General features: G+C 31.8%; 1 protein-coding gene across 2 annotated transcripts in view; it reads left to right on the plus strand.

Moving 5' to 3' along the window:
* The window catches only part of LOC129006013 (beta-1,3-glucosyltransferase), a 130,310-nt gene that overhangs the window by 39,428 nt on the left and 70,897 nt on the right, over positions 1-19,985 (plus strand). For both annotated transcript variants that reach the window (XM_054400849.1, XM_054400857.1), the window contains one exon: positions 8,674-8,721. In XM_054400849.1, coding sequence (XP_054256824.1) covers positions 8,674-8,721 — 48 coding nt within the window. The remainder of the gene's footprint in view (positions 1-8,673; positions 8,722-19,985) is intronic.

Consider the following 19,985-nt stretch of genomic DNA (forward strand, 5'->3'; position numbering starts at 1 on the left):
ATATTTTGAGCATTTAACATTGTTCAAAGAGTAATAAGTGTAAAAAAATAACAATATTGCGTTAGTTGCCAAATTTGGTTGTTCATTCAATGATTAAAATATTTCCTATCCTGTACGTCATCGGAGTTATTATTAGTATGTTATATGGTATCTCTTCCTTTGGTAGAACCTTTAAATAGTATTTAAATCGTATTGGTGGATCTTGTAGTCAAACACTTCCGCGACTTCATCAGTGTTTGAGAAAAAATATATGTTTGTTGAGAAGACACGTTCTAACTTCAAAGGGAGTTATATCCGTTACAGTGTAAGTTTGACTTTCCTTCATCACGTCGCGTCAGTTCATATCGTACTGTGCCAATGAATGAACCCTCTAGCATAGTTTTGAGAAATTGACTATGGGGTTACTGATAAAGCTGGAATTCCTTGACATGGGGGATGTCAGTTAGTTGTCTCGGCCTTCTCAATAACATAAAGTTGTCAATATAATCTCTCTACGGAATGTTAGGTGTAGTGGAATACATTAAGTAAAGTTGGCTTTTATTCTTGAACTGTTAGGGGCCTCCTCATTTATATGGTCTTGGCGGCTTCATTGGCAACAAATAATGCAAATGACATAGCAATGGGACATTTCCAAAAAGCAAAAATACTGTAAAATGGCTGTTACGTATATATTGACGTTTACATATTGTTAATCAACGTATATGATAAATACTTAAATACTTTAATACGTTTTTATGGCGACCATTCATAGTAGGTAAGCCAAGTATGAATGGAGATGAGTGTAGGATGAGTGGCACGATCTTGAAGTCTTGTTAGTGACTAAGGCCGACATTCCTTGGATACAGCTGTTAATTAATAGCCCATACAGCGAATGGCAACCAAGGGACCTACAGTTTATAGTTGAATTGGAACCAAATTTTTTTTGCATTGGTATTTATGAATTGGTATAATTATCAGGATAGCACTGCGGGTAGTCGTAGTACTCACTCGTACGGACGTTAATCCACACCAGGGAGTATCGCATCCACAGTGCATTCCTATAAATATCCACAATTCGTGACCTCCTAGTAGCTGGATTACAGGACGACGCCACCTGTCCCAGTCAAAGAATTATGAAATGAAATGAAATGAAATGAAAAATGTCTTTATTTAAGAGGCGAAGTTAGGACTAGCAAGTCCTCTCTACCACTTAACCTCTAAAAACATAAATAAACTATCCACTTTATAAAAATAAAAAATAAATTATGTGATCTAGTTTAAAAGGAATATGACCTTTCTGTCATGACAGTAGCTGCTTAAATTGTTTTTTCTCTTTGTACCATATTTTACAGCCAAAATGTCGTGTTATTTTCAATAATGTTACAAATTCAGTGCGCCAAAGTCCGTAATATAGGCAGGTGCAAATAATTTGTCAAGATAGGTACCATTTTAGGCAATGTTTCTAAGTTTGGATTTTATTAGACACAATAAGAGCAGATATTTTTCTACATAAATATTTGATATTTTGTAGAATAATATGATAAAATGTATGGCGAAAAAGGCACACACCAACCCGTACAATAGATATAAGATAGTTCAATAAGAAATAATTTAAGAATTGCTGTGATAAAAGGATTTTCCACTGATTTCGTAATGGAACGTTATATTGCAAAACATGGCATGATAAAGAAGAAAATCAATTTTAAAATCAGAAAATAACATTGCAAAATACTTATTTGGTAGAATTCAACTCCCAATAAATGTGTGTTGTTTGAAATACAATTTAAAAATGAACAGCTGTTCCATTAAAAAGTATTATCCACGTGGCCAAAATGTAAACAACTCTGTGGAGGGATCTTTTAAGGCTTCTGGGGCAGAGTCCTAAGGGATTTTGCTTAGTTTTTCTTTTGATAACTCATCTACAGACCAAGACCTTTCTTTGGACACCTCTACCAAGTTTCTACGCCCAACCGTTCTCTCAAATTAGTGGGGACAAAGTTTCCAATCAAATATTTAGATTCCCCCATGTTAATCTTATGGGAGAAAATCCAACTTTAATGGCCTGTGGGGCAAAGCCCGAGGATTTTTACTACATGAATTGGTGAAAGGGCGTCTACACAAAAAATACTTTATTTTGACACGTCGTTTGTAAAAATCCGTCCATTATTAACGGAGGAGTAGTGTTTTCTAGAAATCGCCTTCACGTATTATATATAAGGATATGTCTTATCCTGCTATGTTTTGAAATCAATATCCATTGGCCTTAAGCCCTAATTTTTGTTTTAAGTACTGGCACTGGGTACATCATTAGGTAACTCGGTAAGGTTGCTTTTTATAAATGGATAATTTCATGAATCACTAATACCCTATATCTAGGTGTGTTCAGTACATAATGAAACTCTCAAAAAATTACTAATCCTAACCCAAATAAAATATAGGTAGCTTTAGGCATACAGAGGATGAGTGTTTATATTACTTCTCTGTGGTGTAAGTTATGTATGCCTTAAGATGGCTATAAATTTAGGACTAGATATTAAATAAACTCCCAATTAACTTATAGGCCTAGCCTATTATTTGTCAGTGTCAATAAAATAGTGCAATTAGGCCTATATCGAGGACAGCCAAACATGGATATGCAACCATGTTTATACCTAAGTTTCCTTTTTGGTACTCACCAACATTGATCAACCCGGTAAACGTTTACCCCTTAGTCGAGCTAGACCTAGCCTATATGGCTAAGCTACAAAACTTTACTTAAATAGTTTATACGTTTTCAAACTGAGCTAAGTTTGGCAAATTGATATGATATAACATATCCCAAGTTAAAGCATGCGTCGCCTGTCATAAAATGTTGCAAACCGACAAATGTCACCAGCTCGAAATTTCTCTGGAGAGTGGAGGCTATCTATTGTATTTTAAGCATTATAGCCTATGTTATCTGTACCCAAGACTGTGATGATTTTGAAAAGTGTGTAGGGATTTTTCTCCTAAACTGCCTAAAAGGTTTTAAAATTTGTGTGTTGCAGCGTGTCGTGTGTTGACAAATGTTACAAAACGACAAACGTCAAAACTTGAATTTGCTCTGGAAGCTATCTATCCTTAAGCATTATAGCCTATATTATCTGTAGGCATACACAAGAGCGTGATGACTTTAAGTGTCAAGGGGTTTTCTCCTAAACTAGACTAGGCTACCTACATTTTTGTGTGAATAGGCCTAAGTAATACAACTAAACCAAGCCAAAACAAAAACTAAATATCCAGGAAATATTTGTCAATAGAAACCCCAATCAAAGGCTGCAAAAGATTCTTTAAGGTTGAAACTACTCATTATCCAATCCTAAAGTGTCTTTTGTATAGATAAAATAAATACCTAACCCTTGATTTGATGTCAATCAATATTTCCATTAATTATGCCATATACACCATAACAGTGTTGTTATTAGGACAATTTGTTCTATGAAAGCGTGTAACATAAGGTATTTTAAATTAAAGCTTAAATTTATTATTATTTATTCTTTATGTTTAGTTTCCCGAGCAAAGCTCGGTCCCCAGGTACTTACAATGTTAATAGCTTAGTATGAAATAAACACATTTGTCAAATTTGATCAACATATCTCCCTAAACAAGACACCTACAACAGTTTGCTTATTCTCCATACAAATTAAATGGGAATTTTAAGTTTATAGTTTTATTTATGTAACAAATACCTCACAATGTTTGGTTATATTTACCGTCTTGTACTAATGGTTACTTTACTAATCCCTAACCATCAGTAGTACAAGAACCTTCAATATTATTTATAGATAATTTGTTTTTAAGATCTACAAATTAGTTTGGAAAGAAATAGCAAAATTCTATGTTTTAGGGGTCAATAGATGAAAATACCTTTTATACTACATATAGTTCCCAATAAAACACCGTTCACATTGTCCGGTCATGCTGGTTCGTGAACTCGTTCGAATAAATAATAGTAATTTACAAGTTTGTGCCAAATTTTATCAAAATCTGATGATATCTACTCGAGTTATCGTGATAATGCACATACATTATGAATTTGAACATGCTGTTGTTCGCCTTTAGGGGCCTTAAAACGAAAAACGAAATCGTTCCCGGGTCTTGGTCTTACCGAGAGGCCTACGATAAGAGCTCATTTCCCTACACGGTAAATCCTGGAATAAAAATGAATTGCTGTAGATATGAACAATATAGGGCCTAATGCACGATTCTACTAATTAATTTGGGAATGATTAATATTAAATTTAATTAGTTTAAATGGATACAAACAATACCGTAACATAAAAAATTCAACTGTAAATAACTAAGCCCTAGAGAGTAAACAAGATAAGTTTAAGTTAGCAAAACATGTATATGCCGCAACCAAGAGAACGTATTTACAGTATATTATGTATGTTGGGTTCCCAGTCACTACTTGTTAGCATCTGTCCACTACTACGGCGTCGTTTATGTGTGTTTTGCCACACTTACTTTGAAAGCCTTTGTTTCCCATTCCATTAGTCGGTGTCTCGGAGCGCAAATCGAACTTCAATCGCCTCAAACACCTTACTACACCACACGCCGCGCTCTGCTTGTTTCTGTCACTTTGCTTACGTCTAAAGCACTTGTTATATTGCAAATGTGAAGTTATTTCTTCACCTAACTTTATGTATTAGTGAGCATAAAATCGATCCAAGTTTTAGTGGATCTAAATACTCTCCTAAAATGATAAATTAATTAAAAATTATAATTGGTTGAGTTTGTTTTTTAGTTTGTTAGTCTTAATGTTTTAGTGGTTGTGGTCTTAAAAGATAGGAGGGGTTTCTGCCAATGTATTAGCTTATATAGGAAATTTGCTAATAATATGATTTGTACACAAATATGTTTAGAAATTGTTTTTGATACATTATTGGTGTACCGCGAGTGCATATATTTGTTTTAATACTCGTCAAGTGTAAAAATGAATGAAATGAATGAAAAATGAATTTTACCATTAACGTTTTCAATTCATATTCAGAAAGTCGAAATCTGTTGGGAACGTGTGAAACACAGCTTTACTTGCTGCCATTTGTTATAATCTGAATTTATCTCTTGCACGCTGCACTGGCGACAGATGTTTGTAAGAGGAATGAAGGAGCAAAGAACTTTTATGTGTTGCGTTAAACAATTCGTCGTGCTCATATTTCGAAATCAGAACTTGCATTTTGAAGTTTAGCTTCTTTTACATTGTAATGATTTATTTCTCAAGAAAACAACAACAATGTATGAAGATTATGTTATAACTTAAGTCTCACAAAATAGTATTTTAATCACTTAAATTATTTGTGTTAAAGCATTTAGTTTGCTTTAGGGAGCATGTTATATCTGATTTATAAGTAAATAAAATATGCGAGTTTTACTGATTTTGGTTTTGACAGTGGAAGAGCATTTAATGATAATTATGTTCACTTAGACATTCATTTAAATGTTATCAATAGCCTATGAAACGTTGTCACCGCAAGAACTTGGTTGGGCTCGCTCCGAAACTACAACCGGTACCACTCATTTAGTTTGCCTAAATTGAATACCATTTTCTGGAAACAGTGGACTTATTCCGGCAGAAAACTATTGCATATTTGGATTTAGCGTAAAGAATACAGTAAGCAGACACATTATAATAAAATTTTTATAAGGGTGGGTTATATTGAACTTTTCCCATTAATTATAGATTAGCTACTTTTATTAAAACCTTTTTTAATGAAACATTTTTTATGACCTTTTGGCAAGCTGTAAAGATAACTTTAAGTATGTTAGCAGTTTTTGTTTTGACTTGGTTTGGTTGTATTAGGCTACATATTTAAACACTAAAATGTAGGTTGTTTAGGAGAAAAATCCCTTTAAAATCATCACGCTCTTGAGTACAGATATTATAAGCTATAATGCTTAAAGATAAACGTATAGATAGCCTCCAGAGCAAAATAAAACTTTGACATTTGTCGAAAGGTGACACACTGTTACGCCGACATTTTAAAACTGTGCTTCCACCTATGTCATATTAATTTGCTAAACTTAGCTCAGTTTGAAAACTTAGTATATCCTATCTATATCATATATCATTACAATTTTACATAGCAAGACGCAGTGCCTATACCGTATAGGCTTAGCCTCCTCTTAAGGCCATGTCACACCGACATCCGCCGCTCCCGCCGCGGGAGTACCGCGCGCGGATGTTTTTCCTCGAGCCATGTCACACCAAAAGTTCGCGTCCGCGGCGGGAGTTTTGAGATGAGTTCATTACAATTATCATCTTTCCTGTTTAGTATGTCATGTAAATTTGCAGGTTTTAAGTAAAGTGTTTAAGAATCAATTGAATGATTATTAATTTGTTAGTGTAGAGCTACTTTAAAAAGTGAATAACTATTTTTTTTAAATTTAATTTTTAAATTTAATTTTTAAATTACCTTGTGTTCTAAGCGTTTTAAATATGGTTGTGGATATATTATTAACTTTCAGCTTTTAAACGTTATTTTTCGCTACACAACAAAGACTATTTACTTTTAAAATAAAAACATATGAACATTTTAAAACTAATGTAATTTTTTGCTTCTATTGAAAGTTCAAGTTTACATTGATTGTAAAGTTTTGGTTGTTGCAAATCAAAAAAGTTGATTAAACAATAAAAAAAAATTGTTTACGTCAGCAATATAAAAATTTTTATGGGAAACACAAAATTTTCACCGTTACGGTAACATTAATTTTGCATGATAAACAAAAATGATTTTTTTCTGGTGATAAACATAATTACGAAGATAATACAAAACAACATAGACTACATCATCAAACAAAAGAAACATGTTAAATTTAATTTAAAACTGTATTAAACTGTATAACTTTTAAACTTTAAATAGCTTGGGCATTCGAAATGCCCATTTGCGCATGCGCTAGAAAAAACTCCCGCCGCGGTAGTCTCAAAAAATCGCTCAGCAGGCGGACGCTGTAGTGCGGTGTGACTTGGCACATTTGTTAACATGGTGAGCGATTTTTCAAAATTCGCTCCCGCCGCGGGAGCGAGCTCGGTGTGACTTAGGTCTGGAATAGGTCTAGCTCAACTAAGGGGCTAACGTTTGCCGGGTTGATCCTCAACTTATCAAATTATTGGTAGCTACCATTAAGGAAACCTTTTTAAAAGTTATAAAACCAAGTTTTGCTTGTCCTTGATCAATTTGCTCTATTTTATTGATCCTGGCAGATGGTAGGTTAGGCTATAAGTTAATTGGGTTTGGAGTTTCTTTGGTATCTATGTATGTAGGCCTAGTCCTAAGCTTATAACAATCATACATACATACATACACACTCATTATGAACGAACAGGAGTAAAGTCGTTTTCTTTCTCTTTGTCTCAAGTACACTACAAAATTGTAAGTCTTAAAAAGTAAACAAATAAAAATAATGGCGGAATGGCATCCCATAAGGCCTATGTTACATTTTCAAAAGTTTTTACTCATATTATGGCGGAAATAGATTTTTCCTGGTTATACCACTGACCTAGAACTTATTTTTGCCACAGAAACTTAGTTATACCGTAAGTGATATATAATAGGTTACGTACCTAGGTGAGCTGACGGACCAAGGTACGTGTTTTATGTGCTGATTCCCAGATCCAAGTAACAAGAACAAGTATTCAAACTTTACTCATATTATATATATGATAATATATTATGAGTAATAAGTACCGTAAACTGAATGCTGTATTATGGGTTTTAACTGTAAATCATTTTCCCTTGGCAAGTTATATGAACAAAGTGTTATTATTTATTAGTAGGACCTACATAATGGTTAATCTTAGTGAATTTCAAAGAAAACATTTGTTTAAGATATAATGAAAGCGCAAAAGCTGGATCTATAACAGATTTTTGCAGTAAACTCATTGATATTTAGTTGTATTTTGTTAGTAAAATTACCAATTATTACTTACCATTATTACTTATCTAGGGCGGTTATAGCAAAACTAATATTGACTATAATTATATTCACGAATAGTTACCTTGAGGAAAGATTAGGTAAACCAAAATCTTTTAATTAACACCCGTCAAGATTGAATAAATGCAGATAAGATATTCTTCTTATTGATTTGAACTTTTTTCATCATCAGTTTTCAAGAAAGTGAAAACTTCTGCTGACATTGTCTTTATATGCTGCTGAATCTTGGTTTACAATATCAGCCAGACATTTGGTCAGGTTCCAGTTGAAGATACCATCTTCTACTACTAGGTTCATTTATTTGTATTCATTAGGCCATTCTTTTGTCAATTTTCTTTACTAAACTTTGCCCTATTCATGTTCACATTCCACTTTTTTACACTGTGTCCATTTTAATTTTAAAACTCAAACCAACAAGGATAATTGTCTAATACCCATAACATTTTATCTTTTAGCAGAAGTTATTCAGCTACTAATAGGAATAATGAAGAGGATGTTTACATTTAAAAAAAATCTCTGATAAAATATTAAATTTTACTATATCTAATTCAGGCAAACTTAAGTTTCAGTAACAAATGTTTACAATAAAAATCTCACAATTCAATAAATCTGTCAGGTTCTTGCATATTGTTTGCCTAGGTCTAAGTGTAAAGTTTAAAACTATAGTTCTATATAGATTTAATTTTATGTATAAACAATTAGAATTCACAAATCGAAATCATAAGTACATTTGTGTTTCAGGAGTTCTGCTTCTACTTCTGGCCTGCGCCAGTCAACTAGCTGCTCTTGGTGAGTATTTATTTGTGCTTAGATTTGGGGTTTTAAAATAACTTATCAGTTAACAATTTTATTTGTTCACCGGTTGATACATTTATTGCCCTTTCCTATGAAATATAGGCTAGTTAAATAAAACTATACTCGATGTTATTTTGTATTATGCCATGCTATTGTTGTAAATGCTGAGCTAGTTGTCTTGGTACTCATAGATAGCTCTGTTATATCTGCAGTGTGACTTTATGGTTTTGAGGCTGGAGAATGTTTGACAGTGACACGGGACCAAGTTTATTGGGTAATAAGTTATATGTTTTCTCCCCAGATTAAATGGATTTAAAAGTTTGTGACAGTCGTATAGCTTAACATCAGTACAAACACACAGTGAGGCAAAGCTTGGTCCATTAATACTAATAAGAACTTTAAAACTTTGCCTTACCTAGTGCAAGGTCTAATATGGTTGGGAAATAGGTTGGTGTTTTTCAATAAAAAGTATAAGCTTGTTCTTGTAAAGTCCATTTTATCAATAAGCCTATTAAAAACAAAATTAACTAATTAATTACCGTAATATGTTATACAAGTTTATAATTTTCTATTAATTTTAGGGGTGAATCTTACTTTAATAACAGATTTATTCTAATGACTTTATCCTATTTTTATGTCAGTTTTTAAGTAGCCTAGTAAATTGTAATATGCACCTGGAAAAAGGCTATAAACTATTGTAGGGGGAAATAGGCAAGTGTATAATTGGCTCTATACCCTAGTAGGATTAAATAAGGAGAGGGCACGCGAATAGTAATATACATGTTGCGGTGAAGCTAAGAGAAATAATTTTGTATATTAAAGAGTTGTTACAACGAGTTGTGCACTACAGTTACGGAGATAATTAAAAAAATGGTAAATTTAAAATTCTCATGTTATTTTTTAAATGAACTGTTGTAGTTAGGGGGATGCGGAATACTACCCCCCGGAAAACCACCCCCCAGGTGAAACGTGACGTCACGAAATCTGCAAACTAACCAATATAGTAGCCGTGTCTGGAATACTACCCCCTAGCAAAATGTAATGCTATGTAATTGTAATTTAATTCGAGCAATTCCGTTTCATAACAGAAAAGGCATATGGTGAATATCATACAGAATTTTGAAATGCTACAGCAAGTTTGGTTGGTTAGGTAGGTTAGATTAGTTTAGAAAAGCATGGCAACGAAACTTGAGTGTCCGTGACTGGAAAACTGCCACCTCGATCTCTGACGTTAACATGACGTAGGAACCTGCTTGGGGTAGAGTTGTTACTTTGTTGTTAAATTGTGTGAGTTTAATTGGTAGAGTTGTACGGGGGGCAGTCTTCCGGCGACCCCTACCTGGCTTGTTCATGGATATATTTTAACCAAATTTGGAAATGTTGTTTATTTAATTCTAAGCTATCAACATTGCAATAAAAAAAACACACCTCAATATGTTCCCTACCCTATAGCAGCAAACTTAAGTACTCACTAAAATTAATGTTATTTAAATAGGAAATAAAACTGAAAATTTTTAGGGAATATTTTAGTAGAAATCCCACTAGGTAAATGGAAATTTGCTTAGTGTGCAGGTTTGCTGCGGCGGGGGTATTTTTATTTAATGTATGTTGCTTGATCAGAGTTTGAGCTATTATTTTAAAGGTAAGGGTCAAGTGGAGGGGATAGCTTTCTTCCCCTAAACCCCCCTAAATATTGCGAACAAAGTATAAATAAATAAGTTAATAGTAATTAGTATTTATAAATCGTATAGACTATCCTTATTACTATAAGCCAAATAGTAGCCTAAGTACATTTCACATTAAGATTCAGATTTGACAAGTATATGAGAGATTCGGCAAGTATGATTCAGGTCTCGCCGCACCTGGAACCACATTTGTTATTCTCTCTAATGTCGCGAGCTCCATTATTTAGCATAGCCGATGTGCTGTGCTGATGTGGGGGTTTGTTTCCCTCAGCACCTTGGAGACTTCAGCACTCGACAGCTGAAACTGGACTGTAACAGTATCCCTTTAATGATTACTATGTATGGAATCATTTAGAGTGGCGAGTGGGGTGAGCACTTAACATGCACATTAAAACCCTTTCCTCCACCATTACATTTGTTGTTTTATACAGCGTTCTTGAAACAATTGCTGTTGGATCTAATTCATATGTACAGTTATTTAGAGTAGAGAAAGATTAGTGGGGAAAGCTTTTTATCTCTCTCATACAACATTACTAAACATTACCTAACTAATACAATCTTTACTTAACTGCCATTAAGACATGAACAATTATTAAATATTAAAAAAGAACCCCTTTTATTAAACTCTCCTACAGAAGTTATATTATACATGAGCAAGGAAACACAATACACGTATTACTATGTTGTTAATGTTGGTTGTACAATGTTGTGTTAAAATATTCCTTGAAAACTAACCTAGTTTATTGTGAAAGTGACTTTTTAAATTTCTGCTTGTATTCTTGAGTATAGTCACAGAATATAGATACCTTTAGGTTAGGCTAATGTTAAAAAATCTTGATACTTCGTTTTCATGTAATTGACAAAAATATCAGTTTAGTATTCATTCGTTGAGTGGTAAAATAAGTTTTTTTTCTAGATACCGTATTTTATCAATCACGCCTGAACTTCAGTATTAGTTCACATAAGCTTATCTTTTAAAAGCATTATTGTGCTTATTAATCTTGTGATGGTGTGCCAAGACCAGTTGTAGGAGTGGAGAAAATGGTTCACAACCTTTGACTCATACAAGACTTGGTTATTACATTTGCATCAATCTGTGTTTGTGAGAAATATAAATACTTTTCAACAACATATTTCCCCTTTTCACTTTGTCAAAGGTATTATGTGGAAATTTTTTATGTTGCGAGAAGTTTTAAGTTCAGTTATTCTAACATTTTCAATTTATACTAACTACTCAAATAATCAAAACAAATAGTATCTAAATTTGTGTTGTGTATTTGTGTTTTTGTTGATATGGTTGCTTATTATTACTTTATTAATGCTCTCAAATAAAACATGTCATACCTATCCTGTAACTACAAGACCGTAGATTTGTAACCTTGTGCCAAAATTTGTTCACTATTCAAATCAGTCAAAGGGGCAAACAACTTAGTATGTAATTTTTTTTTTGTAAAAAATTTACTGGTTGCTAATAATAAATGTTGTCTCCCAAATGCCTCCTTTTAATGCAGGATTGAGATTGCTTATTAATGAATATGCATTGAATTCCCGGGGGGGGGGGGGGGGGAATATACCCAATAATATATATTGAGGCTGCCTGGAAACCCGAAGAAATATTACTATTGCCTGACTGGTAAATATTTTCTTAAATAAGTCGGATTCTTTCTTGGTTTCAAAAACATTAGGTTTAAACGAGTAGCAAACCCAAGTTCTCACTAAGCCAATATTAGGCCTATCTACTAGGTGTTAATAACAAAATCATTTTTAACCTCTTTAATCAAACAATTAATAAGTAGTTGCACATTTAAATAGTCATGGCTCATGGGTATTTATGCACTGTGACAGCATGTAATAATTATTCAAGCACAGTATCCACAGCAAACATAGTTAGGGGAGTCGCTACTCAAAATAGTGAAAAATCATAATTTGTTTAAATATTTTGTTTGTAAATTATACAGGGTGAATTTTAAATGAGTTCCCCCCCTACTTTTTTCTACATTTCTTAAGATATCATCTCCGGACCACGTCAGATCATTGTTGAGTAGTAAGTACTTCATTTTGACTGGGTATACATTTTTGGCCGCCATCTTGAATCCGCCATATTGGATACAAAGTTTTTTTTTCTAATGTAAAGGTAGGGTTGTGACCCATTATTTCAAACTAGAATTTTACGCTGATTACAATGCCGCAATTAGTTTTTAAAAAATCTTGATCTGTTCTAAAGTTATGAGGACTTTTTATAACTTTATTTTTAGCGCATTTTAACATTGTGCATTTACAAACTAAGACCATAATCTCAAAATAGTGCTAGATAAAGATAAGTATACACCACCATTCATTGCCAACATATTTTCACTTGGTTATGACGGATGTAGTTTTTTCAGCCGCCATCTTGGATCCGCCATTTTGAAATGTGATCAATTAATTTAAATATGAAGGTGGTGTTGTGACCCATCATTTTGAGCTACCTTTTTATGCTGAACTCAATGCCGCAATCCGTTTTTCATTTGCATCTTTGGTTTTTGAAATATTGAAATTTTAAATAAGACTATTTTAATATTTCATCAAGACAGCTTGATAACCAAAAACGGATTGCAGCATTGAGTCCAGTATAAAAAAGTAGTTCAAAATGATGGGTCACAACACCACCTTCATATTTAAATTAATTGATCACATTTCAAAATGGCGGATCCAAGATGGCGGCTGAAAAAACTACATCCGTCATAACCAAGTGAAAATATGTCGGTAGTCGGTAGGAGCATGTTTCCAATGCTCCTAGCCCTTCTCTGGTTTAATTTTCCACTCGTTATGAAATTAGCTTTACTGTGATATGCTACAAGTAACAGTATTTTTAAATAATACAAATAAAAAAAAACTGATTAATGAAAATGTGCAAATGTCCATTGTTTAAAATTTTCAAATAGCAACATAAAATGTCAAGTGGCACATCATTTTATAGGTGTTTTAATTCTTAACAACTTTTTTTGTAATTTAGACTTACTTCGTATCTCTTTTAGTTTTTGTGTAAATAACAAAAACCGAATTTTCCTATATCAAATAAGTTAGCATTTAGTGTTAAACCCAAATAACATGCATTTGATATAGAAAAATTAGGTTTTTTGCTACTTACACATATAGCTTTTTATAAAATTGCTTACAAATCCTAGAATCCAAGAATCTGCCGGAAAACCTCCGTTTACCAAAAGTTGTCATTTTCCATGTTTCAGCCTACAATATTTGATATTTCAAAAAACGACCACTTGAGATACAGTTCTGAAATTTTGTACATGACGTTTGCATATAAAACCCTAAAAAAACACGTATTTTGAATCCATTTGGTAAAATATATTTTCATATATAAATTATCAAAGAATTAAAATAAATTAAATTCTTAAAGTTTGCTGATATTAAAAAAATTGTAAATGTTTCTGTAATACCTACAATAAAATTACATGAAATTAAAGTGAATTTCATGCTAAACAAAACTATATCACTCTCATTTTTGTAAGTTTTATAGTTTTCTTTGAATATCAATTTGTAAAATGTTCCAAAAACCGATAAAAAAACTTTTAGGGCATAACTTTTAGCGAATTTTCTATATAGGGAATAAGCTATTACCGTAGTACTCATGGTAAGACCTGGACCCGGGACCGATTTACTTTTAGCGAATTTCCCTATAGGGAAGTAGATTATATATATATATATATATATATATATACAGGGTGATTTGTACTCAGTGTGACAAAATTTTTTTGATGTAAGTACAAAGTAAATGAAGTGTGATGATGCATATCAAATGTTCCAAGTCTCAAAATTAGCGTCCCAAAAAATTATTTCATGTTTTTCAAAAATAACCATGCTTTTAAACTTAATACAGCGATTTCTCAATTACCTGTATATGGATTTGAGTAGATAATGTCATTTTCGTGTTCTACATTAAATTTTGAACAAGAATAATGGAGAATGACGGAGGATCAGTTGTAAAAACTCCATTGTAAATAGATTCAAAGATAAAAATTAAAATATTTGATACAAATTTTAAAAACAATGGTCTATTGCATTTTTCACACCCTGTATACAAGAAAGTGTCGGAATATGTTGAAAACTGCGCCATTTTATAAGCTTTCCAACCATATGCTACACTATTGAGGTTTATGTCTGCTTGTGTACGCTTTAATGGTTTGAAGACTACAAAGCATGGTGTCTTTAGCATTTAAAACATAGAAAGTTGGCATGTATTAAGCAAAAGTTGTATTTTTGTTTCAGCTTTAACAGTAAAAATAGTAAAAAAGTTCCCTGTTTTCTGGTATTAAAACCACTAAAACAAACAAACAAAATATCTAAACCTCAATAGTGTAGCATATGGTTGGAAAGCTTATAAAATGGCGCAGTTTTTAACATATTCCGACACTTTCTTGTATACAGGGTGTGACAAATGCAATAGACCATTGTTTTTAAAATTTGTATCAAATATCTTAATTTTTATCTTTGAATCTATTTACAATGGAGTTTTTACAACTGATCCTCCGTCATTCTCCATTATTCTTGTTCAAAATTTAATGTAGAACACGAAAATGACATTATCTACTCAAATCCATATACAGGTAATTGAGAAATCGCTGTATTAAGTTTAAAAGCATGGTTATTTTTGAATTACATAAAATAATTTTTTGGGACGCTAATTTTGAGACTTGGAACATTTGATATGCATCATCACACTTCATTTACTTTGTACTTACACCAAAAAAATTTTGTCACACTGAGTACAAATCACCCTGTATATACATATATACAAATTTGAACGAATGGTGTTTTTGGCCTCTGGGGACATCAAAATGAAAAAGTAAATCGGTCCCGGGTCTAGGTCTTACCGTGCCACATATTACCGTAAGTAATAATTAATTAAAAGTTTTTACTCATATTATGGCGGAAATATTCTTATGTTTAATTATTTTTTGTTTTGAGGTCCCTAGAGGCCAAAAACACCCTCAGTTCAAATTCATATATATATGACTATGGCATAATTGTCAAAATTAGTCGTTGTTTTAATAAAATGAATTTCAAAAAGGGTACTTAGTTTTGAATAATGCATTTGTATATATATATATATATATACAAATGCATTATTAAAAACTGAGTACTCTTTTTGAAATTGTGTGTGTGTGTGTCCGTTAGCGCGATAACTTGAGCAAAAATGATCAGATTTTGATGAAATTTGGTAGAAATGTGTTATTTGACGTTTATTCAAACGAGTTCGCGAACCAGCATGATTGGACCATGGGAACGGGGGTTTAAGGGGGGGTTTTAAGGGGTAAAAATTGGTTTTTACCATTTTTGGCTCTAAAAACATAAAGTTTCACAATTTCTTTCCAGACCATTTTGTAGAGCTTAAAAAAAGAAATAATTTTGTATATTGAAGTGTTGTTTTATGCCTAACAGTTACGGAGATAATTAAAAAAACTCTAAATTTAAAATTCCCATGGTATTCTTACGGTGAATAAATGAACTTTTGTAGTTTGCTTGTTTATGGATATATTTTTATCAAATTTGGCACTTTTGTTTATTTTATACTAAGTTATCAACATTTCAATAAAAATACACCTCAATGCCTTCCCTGTAGCAGCAAACCTAGGTACTCATTAAATTAATGTTATTCAAATAGGAAATAAATTTGACACTTTTTCAGGGCATATTTTAGTAGAAATCCAGCCAGGTAAATGGAAATTCGCTTAGTATGCAATTTTGCTGCGGCGTTTTTTTTTATGAAAATGTTTATTGTTGTTTAGGTCTTCTTTAGTATAAATGCCATTTACAAAACAAAAATTAGTTACAATAAAAATTTAAAGCTATTTCAGTAGCGACCCCCCCTATTTAATAGTCATACACAAGATCAAATATTTTCCTACATTTCTACCTTTGCTCAGGGAAGGTAGTTTAATAGTTCATCCAAGGACATAACATAATCTGAGAAAGATAATGAGATAAAGCCAGGGCCTAGGGTTTGAATAGTTACACAAAGACAGCCAAGTTTTGGACAGATGACAAAGGTTTGATTAATCACATAGCTGGGATTGTTGTCATGTTGTTTATATCACTTTGAATTGAAGAATCTTATCACAATCCAGCAAACTGGCCGTTGATTCATCATTGAGCCTGTGTGATTAATGCGTTACTGGTACCAAAGATTGCCAACCATTGTCCTATACTATTTACTCAGTTAGTTAGCATATATTTTTTTTTAATACCATTACTGATAAAAATCAATTACACAAATTTATTTATTTTAACAATTAATTAATAAACAAAATTAAAATTGCTATACTTCCATTGGCCTACTGTAACGGTAGGTACTGTCCATACATGCTAAGATCTGTTTACAACCATTGTATAGTTAAACAAAGTTTTGTGTTTAATCTATCATATTTATAAAACATTTACAGTAGGTCTATGCTTCACATTTGACTTCAATAGATATAGTATATTTAGTAAAAGGGACACTGATTTGACAATATTTGTTACCGGAGTGGTAACACTAAGCCGAGTGTTGTTTAGGTCTGTCAGTGGCGAATAGTAATGGGATTATTAAACTATTGTTTACATTACTATGATTGGCTCAACTAAATATGGATGATTGCTTATATTATTCTCTACTGAAATGGAAATAAGTATAACAACTATTTACAGCTAAGCCTTGTCACAGTTACCCTAATTTTAACTAAGTTTAGTGTGAATCTAGTAATGGTGATTTTAATTTATTAATGTTTTCTGTTCAGCCTTCTTACACATATTAATATGAGATGTATAACAATGTTATTTAAACTATTTGTTTGAGTCTTCTCATACGCACAAGATCTTGTATTAATTGTCTCTTCCTACTATTTTCAATTCTTCTTTGAACTCGAGGCATTTTCTGTTTATCCAATAATACTGATTAACTGTTAACATTGGTCTATAACATCCTAAACATTACAAACATCAAAACTTACTAAAAAAACCTTTTCTTTTTATAAACAGTGTTTTTTTTTTTTATTTAAATTTGCCCTATGTAATTCTTATGGGGAAAATCTGCCTTTGAGAGCGTCTCACGGCTTCTTATTCTTATTCTTCTTATTATTCTAATTCTTAACCTTAAGAGGTTAAGAATTTTCAAATTCTAAAACCGTATTGCAAAACTACAAATTAAGACACATTTTTTGACACCTTAAACGTTGAAATTGGTTCACGAATAAAGGAGGAGTAATCACAAAAAACTGCTTCACGTATTATATATATATATATATATATATATATATATATATATATATATATATATATGTATATATATATAGATAAATAGATAGATCTTTTGCATTCTCTAATCTAATACAGTAACCATGTTCTCACTTTTAACTAACTTAGTATATTTCATCACTAGGGCCTAAAGTGACTCTTTTTGACCCGATGTCTAGTTTTAGGATAGAGGCGAAGCCGAGGTCACAAAATGAGCGAGGGTTAAAAAGGCACTTTTTGCACGTGTGGTGAACTATATTTTGAGTCATATTGCATCATTGGTTAAGAAACAAAGCTAGTAAACGAAATAATTTTTATGTAAAGATAACCTCTTAAAACGACTTCCAGCATGTTTTCAATTCTTCTATTGCAAATAAGCTGTTGTTTAGTAAGTGATTCAATCATTTCCTCTATTATGATTATGTTACAGTACATTATACCATCGATATTTCAAGCGATTGACAACAATAGGCCAAAACCTTACGTAATAAACTAATCGGTAAATAATTTTGATCGATACGATTGCCACAATCGAAATTTACAACTGTTTACAACAGCTGAATTTTCCTCCCTAGGGACAAAAATGATATTTACTCCCTAGAGAGTAAAAGCTACTTTAGACCCGCAACGCATGCATTAAAAACGGCTGTTTTTGCTGTAGTATGACAAAAAAAAAATATATATACTAAGTATAGGCTACTTTATACAATTTTCTTGAAAGTAAACAGGTGTTTCTCAGTTTACAAATTACTGTCTGAACATAAACTTTGGTTGATAAATTATCCAACTTGAGAACTTTTTAGCCAAACTTTTCGTCACCTGTTTTATAATCAGATTTCAATCACATAATTCCTTTTCAAGAGTTATCTTTTATCAAATTGATTTACATTGAGTTAATGAACACAAGCTGATTTTTTCTGAATAATTCACACCATACAAAATGAGTACCTATTTATAAATAGGTGAGAACCCAATATTTATACTTGCAGGACCTTCTAGTCGTGTTAATAATTATTATTTTTAATAGTGAAGATTAAGTGAAAGCTTTTGGAAAAAAATACATTTTAATGAACCAATGTTTCAGCAATAAATTGATGAGAGCAAGTAATAAATAACCTACTATTAAATGCACGTTGATAAATCAAACCATAATCCAAAATTTTAACGTTTATTTGAATTTTCAGCCTCCAGAAATAAAATAATAATAATAAATTAATATTTAGGATTACAAAAATTAAGGCAGTGAACTTTTAGCAATTCCTTTATAGGGAAGTATCCATTAATGTAGGTGGCACGTTGAGACCTTGACCCGGGACCGTTATACTTTTTCATTTTGATGTCCCTAACGTTCGTGATTATGTCAGATTTTTCTGAAATTTGGCTTAAAAATGTGGAGATAAACTTAAATGAATGGACCATGGGAATAGGTTTTGTGGGGGATTTTATGGGGTAAAAATGAATTATTCTCATTTTTCACCCTCAAAATATAATATATCCGAATTTATTTCTAAACTATTTTAAAGAGCTTGAAAAAAATAACAATTTAGTATATTGAAGTGTGTTTTTACAGTTATTGGTTAGGAGAAAATTGAAAAAAAAATGATTTAAAATTCCCATATTATTTTTATGTATGATAAATAAACTGTTTATTTTGTTTATGGATACATTTTTATCAAACTTGGCAAATGTATTTATTTTATATTAAGCTAATAATATCTTAATAAAAAATACACTTTATTAACATCCCTGTAGCAGCACACCTATGTACTTGTTTAAATAATGGTTATTAGTTGTAATCAAGAAAAAGAAAATTTGCTTAGTCTACAGATTAGCTGGGGCGAGGGTATTTTATATTGTCTTTGCAAGAAGATTATTTAAATTAAACCTAACATTTAGTAAACTTATTTGTTTTGTATTACGAAATGTCTTCAAAGGTTTCTTAAATGAGTTGAATAGATTAGTGATTAAAAAGGCAGCTTTATTACTTATTCAATGAAAAAGATAGAAGCCAGTTTGAAGGAAGTTAAAAAATTTGGGTTGCAAATTAATGTATAAGCTTGACGATTAATGTTCCCTTCTGATATGGGCTTTATTCTTGAGAAATTTACATTTATGTTAAATTCTCTGTCCCCAATGAATTTTATTTTAACCTTATGTTAACGTATAACTTGAGATAGCTATTTCATAACTAACAACTAGGCCTATTTAAGTTTATAATAAATTGGGATAAAGGAAGGGTTGAAATGCTCATGTTTTACCAGTTTTTATTTTTTATTTTGCTTTTTGAACTGGTTATGTGAATAT

This window comes from Macrosteles quadrilineatus, unplaced genomic scaffold (assembly GCF_028750875.1).
Source record: "Macrosteles quadrilineatus isolate MER2022 unplaced genomic scaffold, UCM_ALF_1.0 Scaffold_1__1_contigs__length_201487025, whole genome shotgun sequence".
NCBI lineage: Eukaryota > Metazoa > Arthropoda > Insecta > Hemiptera > Cicadellidae > Macrosteles > Macrosteles quadrilineatus.